Raw genomic sequence first — 10,186 nt, 5'->3', positions numbered from 1 at the left:
AAAAAAAACAACAAACACACATTGCCGTGTCGAGAAATGTCAGCGAAAAGGGCTCATGCGGGATCGAGAACTTTTTTGCGGTTTTTCCATTGCACCACGTCGGTAAGTATGCTCGGGAATTGGTTTGCCATTGTCGCGCTCCGTCGCATCGCTCGGTGTGCGGTGGGCCTAATGTGTAATAATTTATATTCATAATCACTCATCCGCCTTACGGATTGGCAAAACAATTATGCTGTTTTTATTTTTTCAGCACCTTCTTGAAAGGTTCTCCATTCACTCTCAAAGTCTGAGTCACGCCAGATGGACAGAACCTATTCATAAAGGAAATCAGTGCTGCAGATTGTCACAACCATGAAGCATCCCTAGTAAGTAATATATGTATGTAGACTGGTGTTCATTGATCAATATGGACATGCAGATTATGGCAATCATGAATGGGTCTTTGTGGATGTACCGGTAGTTGAATTTCCCATGGCTATCTTCTTTTTTGTTCTTTAGACCGCAAACCAGTCAAGACTGAAACAACAGCTCCTCTGCTGGTTACAGCCATGTATTGCACTACATTTTCCCTCAATTTCTTAGTGATGAATGAAAAATAATTTCCATACAATTCCACCAAATTATTATTGATGAATTAGTTGATTAAAACCCATCCCTAATAGCAACATTAATGGGATTAAATCTTTTGTCGATTTTAAAATATTCATGTTTTTTTTTTTCAGCAAACATTTCAACACTTGCCCAAGCAGAGAAGGCTTAGCAGCAGAGAAATATTTTAAGTGAGACAATTGCTGAAGATGAAGGCAAACAACACTTGTTCTGGAAAACCTGTCTTCGTGAAGGATGTTTACAATATTGCCTCCCGAATTCTTTCAAGTCACACAAACAATTTGCAGGAAGATTTAACAGTAACAGAGAAACTTGATGGTAGGTTTATCAATCGCCACTTGTCGGATGCCTTCTTGCAATTACATCTGTCATCAACACTGTCGCACAGTATGTGCAGTGGATATAAAAAGTCAACACACCGCTCTTCAAATGCCCAGTTTTTGTCACATATATATATATATATATATATATATATAAAAGCTAAATAATTTCAAAACCTTTTCCACCATTGTGACCTATAACCTGTACAACTCAATTTATTTATCCATCCATCCATCCATTTTCTGAGCCGCTTATCCTCACTAGGGTCGCGGGCGTGCTGGAGCCTATCCCAGCTGTCATTGGGCAGGAGGCGGGGTACACCCTGAACTGGTTGCCAGCCAATCGTAGGGCACATACAAACAGACAACCATTCGCACTCACAGTCACACCTACGGGCAATTTAGAGTCTCCAATTTATGCATGTTTTTGGGATGTGGGAGTAAACCGGAGTGCCCGGAGAAAACCCACGCAGGCACGGGGAGAACATGCAAACTCCACACAGTCGGGGCCGGGGATTGAACCCGGGTCCTCAGAACTGTGAGGCTGACGCTCTAACCAGTCGGCCACCGTGCCGCCCAATTTATTTATTTATTTATATATATATATATATATATATATATATATATATATATATATATATATATATATATATATATATATATATATATATATATATATATATATATATATATATATATATATATATATATATATATATATATATATATATATATATATCTCTCTCTCTCTCTTTCTTTCCCTTTTGGGAAGGCAATTATAAACTGACATAATGTGGTTGCACAAGTGTGCACACCCTCTTACAACAGGGGATGCGGCTGTCCTCAGAATTAACCAGTCACATTTAAACTCAGGTTAAACGGAGGTCGGCACACAACTGCCACGATTTAAAGGGCCTCTGATCAACCCCAAATAGTTTAGCTGTTCTATAGGTTTTTCCCTAGTATTTGTTTGTATTCTAGCAGAAGCCTGACGTTTTTGTGCTAACACTGACTGGAACTGGTCATAATTCCCTCCACCTTGACTAAGGCCAGAGTTTAAGATGAAGAAAAACCAGCCTGTTTGGCCAAAAGGTTCAACCTTGGTTTCATCTGCCCATACCACATTTTCAGACTTCCGTCTTGCCACCCTACCCCATAGCCCAGACATATGAAGTAGACGGGAGATGTTGTCGCATGTACAAAATGGCCAGTACTTGCCAGAAATTTATGCAGGCATCCTGCCTGACCATTTTTCTTTTTGTCTTTTCATCAATTTTGGATTGACCTCCAGTTTTTGGTAATTTCACTGTAATGCTATATTTTCTCCACTAGATGATGGTCTTCACTGTGATCCATGGTTTATTTAATGCCTTGAAAGTTTTTCTCCTGACTGATTATCGTTGAACAATAAGATCATTTTAACACTGTGGATGGACCATGGCTAGTGCCCAGTTATAAGTGTGTGTGCACATTGTCTTGTTTGTTTTTACTTCCTGTTTCGAACATTTTAACTGAGTTCCACAGGTTATAACCATTGTTTTAAATTGATTTATTTTGGTCTCCTTTTATTTTATATCATTAAAACCTGGCATTCAAACTGGGGTGTTTAGACTTCTGTATCCACTTTAGCAGTTGTCCCAATGTGAAACTTGTAAAGCATATCTAGTAACTTATTGCATCTTTAATACAGATGTTGATTTAATCAAATTTACCCTTTTAGACGTTGAAACAGTTATACATTCATTGACTATGGTACCACACAAGCCATTGCTTTTCAAACTACAAAAATGAGAAACTCATTCCAGGGTTTTACTCACCGCTGCCACTCTGTGTTCTTATGAATGTGGATGGAAATGGCGATTTAAACATTTTTAAAACAATATAAATTATCTGTTGGAAACTATCAACCAGATGCTCAGAAGTGTAGTGGCAAAGCATTCGGGAATGGCATTGTTCTTTGGAGACCTGATGAAATGCATCAACTGCCTGAATTAAAGCGATCACTGTATATTAAGTGTGATGCTCATCCATTTCTATGGCCACACTGGCCTTAAGACTTAGCAGGAATATGAAGACCTCATTATCCCTTTTGCATCTGTGTATGCACAAACGCAATTTTGATTCTCAGAGAAGACAGTTGGAGTACAAGTGGATTACAGATAACAGCCACCATCAGATGTGTTCCTTGACATCAAAGCTGCTGGTCTTGTGTGGTGTTTTTTGTTGTTGATTTTGTGCTTTTAATATCTCACCTCAGGATTGTCCATATTTATCTTATTTTTTTCAGGTGTGGCTTTACCCCAAGAATAATCTTGAGATTTCATTTATTCAGACTCCCTCAAACCAGAACTATAGCCATGATGCTGCTTTGCCTCCTGGTGAGCTGTGGCTCCATGGTGGTCGATCACGAGCAGAGCTGTCCTTGCTTCCACGCCGACAATGAATTGGGAGATTCTGAACCAGGATCCTCAGATGACGAACATATCTGCCAGAGGAATAATATTTGGGCCATATGTTGGAGAAAATGTCTAAAGTCCACATGCCAGTGAACCTCCAATACGTCTGGGCAGTAAGTTACTCAGTGTTTCAGAGTAAGGCTATGTGAAATATTTACCTTTTTTTTCCCCCCTCCATCTAGTTGAAGCCCAAAAAGTTTTACATTGGTCTTTCTGCAGATCAGGGATGATGACTCGTATGTAAATGTGGATGGTTCTGATAAACAAATCCACCTAGATGAGAGAGGCTGCTCTGTTTCATCTTTAGAAAACCAATACAGTATAGCTCAATTATTTTCCCATTCATGTTATAAAACCAATATGGGCGTTGTTCAGTCACTTGCTTTAGATTGACTGGGTCTTGTAACTTATATATATATAAAACTTATATCTACCAGTCATTTTGTGTATGAATTTGATCTGTGTTTCAGGTATGTAACCTACAGCAGCAGCGAGGGACAACACAATATGGTTGTTTTCCAGTTCTCTCGTCACATTTACTACAAGGTTTCACAGCCCATCCCAGAATTCAGGGTCTGGATCGGCAAGGATTATCCCAATTCGATGGACCTCAGGATGGATAAGCATGTAATAATAATGTGTGGTGTGCAACAGCAGCAGTCTGTGGGGTGCATTTCTCCTTGAGGGATTATAATGACTATAATAAATGTGAATTTATAATACGGTGCATAAATCTATACTGCTTTTCAAAACAAGTCACACATTACTGTATATTGTGCAATGGAAATCAACAATTTGATCGTATCCATCTGTCCAATTTCTATAACACTTTAAAAAGTCTATCTGCAGCATTTTGAATGTGTTGTAGGCACTGAATTCATTTATTTTTTCTGCTGATGCAAGCATATGTGCATTGCACTAATCTAAACATGTCTGACAGACAGGGAAAAGGTTTGATTTTGGTAATTTGTGAAAAGCACGACTGAGTGACTTTGGTTACCTGGGAGTCAAAGGAATGGTTAAGTAAAAACCAACACCTAGGTTATGAGCCATCCTGCAAAAGTTTTAAAATAAGACACCCACACAGGTTGGCAAACAAGTTGTATAGATGACTGGAGGAGGGACATTATGGGTTGATCATGAGATCATTTATCTGAAGAGAGTTTTCTTCACAATACAACCAAAACTGCTAAATACAACTTATTTTTTTTATTTTTTTTTTTATCCTTATGTGGTGTCTGTCACAGATTTAAATATACACGTATACATACATACATACACACACACTAGGATTTGAAAAGCCTTGTGTGTACCAGGCCGAAGGTAAGCCTCTCTGGCAAAATGGACTCGGGCGCTGGTGACGCATAATCTATGCGACTGTTCCTCCGGAGCAATTACAATGGCAGCGAAGGGTGCGCACTGGTCCGATGCCGAGGTCCGTTGTCTGTTGGAAATTTGGGCTGACGCCAACATCCAGAACCTCCTCGACAAGACTCATAAAAACTCGGAAATATTTGCGGAAATCCGGGACTATCTGACTGACCGCGGGTATCACCGTACAGTTGAGCAGTGCCGAGATAAAATAAAGAAGCTACGCATGCGATACATCCGAGTCCGCGAAGCGCTTCGGAAGTCTGGAGGCTCTTCTAACGAAAAACTCAAGTTCCACTACTACGACGCCGTCGACGCAATTCTAGGCTCGAAACTAAGCAGTCACCCAAGTATTTTCGAGCCGGCGTCTCAGCAGAACAATGGAGCGGAAACCCCACTGAGCGGTGAGTAATTTCAGCTTGTTGTTAACTGAGCATTAGATTTGTCAAGACATATATATTGGCTACACGTGTTTTATTGGATAACGTTGTGCAAGCGGTCATAATGTTGGGGATAGTCTGCGAACACGACCACGGAAAGCATATGAGCCACTAAATTGCTACAGCGTGGAATGTGTCATCGTCAATTTAGGTCAACACTGTAATTGCTATAGCAAACATGTACTCTATTTCATGGTCATAACCATTATATAAGGTATAACAACCATGCTGTTGTGTTGGCACATACAGTAAATATAAAAAGTCCACCCCACCCCTGTGCCATGCCGATTTTTTTGGAAGATAAGAAAATGAGACCAAGATCAATATTACAAAACACTCCATTACTTTGCCCTGTGACCTGTATTACCCGTATATCTCAAAAATACAAAATCTTTCTGAGAGAGGAAGTAAAAATAAACTACTGAAATGTGGTTGCACAAGTGTGCACACCCTCTAACTGGAGATGTGTTCAGAAATTACCAATCACATTCAATCTCATGTTAAATTGGAGTCAGACCACACCTGCCACCATTTAAAGAGCCTGTGATTAACCCCCAAAAAACGGTTTTTTTTTAACTGGGTTCCACAGCTTTTTTTTCCTTTTTCACTCCGAAAAAACTTTTTTTTTCTTGGCAATTACGAGGGTCAGTTATTCACTAGTTTTCGTTTTGTGTTCCAATAGCAGGGCTCAACTGTAGTTGATGTAAAAAGTTTTTCTCTTAGGCCACCACTAGGTGGTGTTTTAATTCAAATAGCTCAACACAACTAATATTTCAATCATTTATTGACTGTGGCCATCGATTTGAATGTTTTTCTACTTTGCAAATGTAATTTACAATGGCAGTGAACATACAGCAATTTATTTTTATTATTCATTACAAAATGTTATAAATTCCACATCGCAAATCTAAGACTATTCTGGCACAAATACTTGAAATAAGTATCCTCAGTATCATTTGCATCCGTTTTGTTGTCGAGTACAGGTGAGAATATAAAATGTGAACTTGAAGATAAGGAGGCAGTTCTGCAACTCCTGCAGGACATTCAGTTGGTTACCCTCCCGGAACCCAGCAGCTCCTCTCAGACAGAGAGTGGAGACCACAGCCAATCACAGAGCCCTTTGCCTCTCATCAGTGATGTCTCCACCTGGACCAGCTATAAATCAAATGCAGATGCAAATAGTTATTCAGGACATATTGCTCGCTCCTCCATCTCTTCCCCAATACCAGGTAACCTTTCTTGAACTCTTTTGTTAGTGAAATATGAACACTATTTTAACACATTACTTGCTGCAGAGTTTATGGAAGATTTATTGGATTTATTGTAGATATCCACAACTTCTTCAAAACCTATGTCTAGATTTTTTAAATTGCACCTTAAGTTCTGAAAGTGTTCTTTCTACACAATGTCAGTGATGGGTAACGGCACGCTGGTCTATGTTTTCAATAGGGTCCTCTGCTCAAGTGACCAAAGCCATTGCCAATTTTCTCATCATGGATCTCCATCCTCCCACGCTGGTAGGCGGTAAAGGCTTCATCAAGCTGATCCACTGCCTGTTTCCCTCTTACAAGGAACTTCCATCCCGTTTCCTCCTTGAGGACCTCCTGACAGAACACCACAGAAAAGTAAAGAAGGGCCTTGCTGATATGATGAGGACATCTAGTAATGGAGAAACTGAAAAGATATGCGATTACACCAGGCCAATAGAGAATGAGTGCAGGAGACACGGGCGACCTCCCAGACAACAGGGGGAGGTTCCTTACTGTGTCACTTTAAGTGCAGAAGTTTGGGTGCACATCTGGGAGGGCAATAATGAGGGCTATGTCACACTCTGGGCGCATTACATAGACACTAACTTTAATTGTCACAATGTCTGCCTGGCAACCCAAAGACTCATAGAGCGTGTCATGCCAGACAACAGCCTTCAAAGTTTAGAAATCCAAGTAAAGATTATGGCCCAAGAGTGGGGAATCGCCCATCTTAATCTGGTCTTGCTTGGAGGACAAGGAAGGACCCAAATGAGACTCCAGCCCAGAAACAAAGAAAAATGTGCAGGAAGTGACTGTCACCCCAACTCAATAATCTTTATAGAGAAGGAAAAAGCTGTGCCATCCAATAAGTCACAGAATCTAGAATGCAGTCCTTTAAGTGAAGGGCTACTATTTGTGCCATGTTTCTTCAGCGTTGTGCAGAGCTGCATTGAAGCAGTGATGTCACACCCCGTCGTCTCAAAGACACTCTCCCAATTCCAGGGTGTTCTTTTAATCCTGCTCCAGCCTCCTGGTCATTCCAGCCCCTTATTATATTCCCAGAGCGTGCTGCAAACATTGAGCAAACAGGAGCAAATGGAGTTGAACTCATGGGCCTGTCACTGTCAACCCAACTGGTATAGACTCTATCCTCTGCTGAGCACACTCCTCAAGCATAAAAGCCTCATCATGGATTTTGTTAAAGAGGCCAAATGTGAAAACGTACCTGATGAAGAAACCGCTTCAGCATCCAGTTCATTTAACAGTTGTACAAACTCTTCATCCAGGTCAGCAAAATCAAACATGGTGCCATCACTTTGTGATTGGAGTATTGTGGAGGAGTTAATTTCAGTCCTCAAACCTTTAGATGTGGCATGTCAAACGCTTGCTAAAGAAGCCTTCCCACGCTTGTCTTTAATGAAACCCATTCTTACTGGCCTGCTTTCCCGCCACCTCGTATGCCGACCAGGAGACTCAATAATTCCAAAGGAGATGAAGCAGATGGTGAGGGAAAGGTTGGCGAGTCATTACAGCAACCCAGAAGTCAACAGGGTTTTATGTGTGGCCTGTGCCCTTGACCCCCAGTTTCATGGGCTGGGATTCATGGAGAAGACGGTGAGTTGAGCTATAGCGAACTAGTGTTTTAGCCCAAACAAGTTGACAGGATTCAGATCCTTTGAATTCTCAAAAGAGAGCAGCTTCCAAAGTTATGATTGTGATACTGGCCCTACCAGTCAAAACATCAACACCTTTCAAGCTGCGTTTTTGAGTTGTTCTGAGGAAATGAATGCATGTTTCTCACAAAGGGACTGTAAAGACAATATTTGAGATGTTTAGTTTGGATCCTAATGTTTTGAATTTGAACATTTACATTGGTTATCTCCCCAAGTGTCTGGATCATTGCAGACACCATAGTTGGTTTTTGGGGGATCACAAGAAATTTGAGCATTTTGAGTCATTTAAACAAACAAAATTCTGTCTATTACTTTTAAAGGAACAAAACAAGACGTTTGAGTGGCTTAAGAAAGACGCCATCAGGATAGCGAAGGAGGAGGATGGGAAGACAGGAAAAATTAAGAATTTAAGCTCGAGCAAAAGGAGCCTATCTGACTCACCAGAGTCAGAGAGTTACTTCTTGAGAAGCAAACGTCTCAAACAGTCTTGCCTGATCAACCTTAGGGATATAGAGGATGAAGAGGAGGATGAAGATGAGATGGAGTTGGCAGAGCCTGACTCACAAGGTGAGGTGTCTGGTATAGAGTTCTTGCTCGGGGACTTGTTCTCCACAACCCGGAGGAGGCAGGACACTGTAGAAGAGTCTGTAGACATAGAAGTATCAGTGTTCAGAGCTGGGGCAGGGGCTTCATTGGGAATCGAGCCCCTGCAGTGGTGGAGGACAAAGGCAGTGCAGTTCCCACTGTTGGCTAAAGTGGCACTGGCCTACTTGGCTGCCCCAGCCGTGGTAGGTGATATGGCACGGGACTTTGTGCAGGACAGAACAGGAGCAACCAAGAGGAACAGACACAACATCTCACCAGCCAGTTTGGACACAATCCTGTTTCTGCATTACAACCACATGCTCACCTCTAACTTCAGTTGCAGTTAGGCATGAAGATATCAAGGTGAGTGTTATTTGCTGAACATTTTGGCCACATGCTAAACCCCTATGCAAATGTAAGCTTTACTCAGACCTGTGGCCTGTTGAAAAGATAAGTTGGCATCTGCAGGATCAGTAAAAATTAATTCCCCAATTTATAGTGTTACAAATACTTAGGATTTCCTTTTAATTACAGAAAAAGCTATAGTACTTCAGTAGTTAAGATCCTTTGTTGATCCACAGAAAGAAAAAGCAAGACTCGTTTCATGAGAGGTGGGATTCGAACCAATGTCGACAGAGTAGACTACAACCTGAACATAAGCCTTATGCCTGGATCACACTGCAAGACAAATCTGGTCTCTCACGATGGCACTATGACTACTACCATAAAATCCTGCTGTGTCTTGGTCAGGACACTGGGAACACAACATGGCGCATTCTGATATCACCGTATCCTGTCTTTTGCGATCATTGGGCTAATCTTGTCGGGGGAGGTGCGACCGGAAAACGTGTCAACGCTACCGGATACAACCATTAACAATAGCGCTAGTTTTGATTGGGGGAGGCGCGACCGGAAAATATGTCAACGCTACCGGACACAACCATTGCCAATGGCGCACGTTTTAATTGTGTCAATTTTTTTTGTGCTGGGGAAAAAAAAGAATGTGACGAAAAACATGTGCTGTTGTGGCTGGGGGCTCCAGAGAGGACGGTTTGGGCTGTCGATTGTTCAAGGACAGTTTAATGTTATGTTCACGTACTTTTAAATACCGCTAACAAGCAGGCAGCATAACGTTATGTAGCTAGTTAGATAGGTCGCTAGTGCTAGCACTAACATTTGAACGTAAACATTATATCGGCGTTCTGTCAGTTCATGCTCTAAACCTGCAGAAGTGTCAAACTCATTTGTGTTGCCGGCCACAACGTAGTTATTGTTTCCCTTGGAGGGCCATTCTGACTGTGAACCTGTACAAATGTATCATTACATCATATTACTACATACAGTGCTGTGAAAATGTTTTGGCTCCCTTCTCAAATTTTTATATTTTTGCATAGTTTCCCCACTTTAAGATCATCAAACAAATATAAAGAATATTATAACCCAAGTGAACTTAAAATGCAGTTTTTAAATGGTGATTTCATT

General features: G+C 41.1%; 1 protein-coding gene and 1 long non-coding RNA gene across 4 annotated transcripts; both read left to right on the top strand.

Annotated features, from left to right (window-relative positions):
• The first annotated feature begins 14 nt into the window (after positions 1 to 14).
• LOC133404025 (uncharacterized) lies at positions 15 to 4,105 on the top strand. Of its 3 annotated transcripts, XR_009768776.1 has the most exons (6): positions 15 to 102; positions 251 to 365; positions 499 to 550; positions 723 to 927; positions 3,262 to 3,498; positions 3,856 to 4,105. It is a non-coding gene; the product is annotated as an uncharacterized LOC133404025 (long non-coding RNA). The 3 variants fall into 3 exon arrangements; XR_009768775.1 differs by lacking the exon at positions 499 to 550; XR_009768777.1 differs by lacking the exon at positions 499 to 550 and having other exon boundaries at positions 3,217 to 3,498.
• A 679-nt stretch (positions 4,106 to 4,784) lies between these two features.
• On the top strand, positions 4,785 to 9,067 carry LOC133403715 (uncharacterized). The gene is made up of 4 exons (XM_061678893.1): positions 4,785 to 5,160; positions 6,180 to 6,425; positions 6,646 to 8,060; positions 8,440 to 9,067. The coding sequence occupies exons 1-4, from the start codon at positions 4,785 to 4,787 to the stop codon at positions 9,049 to 9,051; spliced, it is 2,649 nt and encodes an 882-aa protein (XP_061534877.1). The 3' UTR covers positions 9,052 to 9,067.
• Positions 9,068 to 10,186: the final 1,119 nt, after the last annotated feature.

The sequence above is a fragment of the Phycodurus eques genome, chromosome 6 (assembly GCF_024500275.1).
Source record: "Phycodurus eques isolate BA_2022a chromosome 6, UOR_Pequ_1.1, whole genome shotgun sequence".
Classification (NCBI taxonomy): domain Eukaryota; kingdom Metazoa; phylum Chordata; class Actinopteri; order Syngnathiformes; family Syngnathidae; genus Phycodurus; species Phycodurus eques.
The sequence above is the reverse complement of the archived record's forward strand: the minus strand, read 5'-3'. Positions and strand labels throughout refer to the sequence as shown.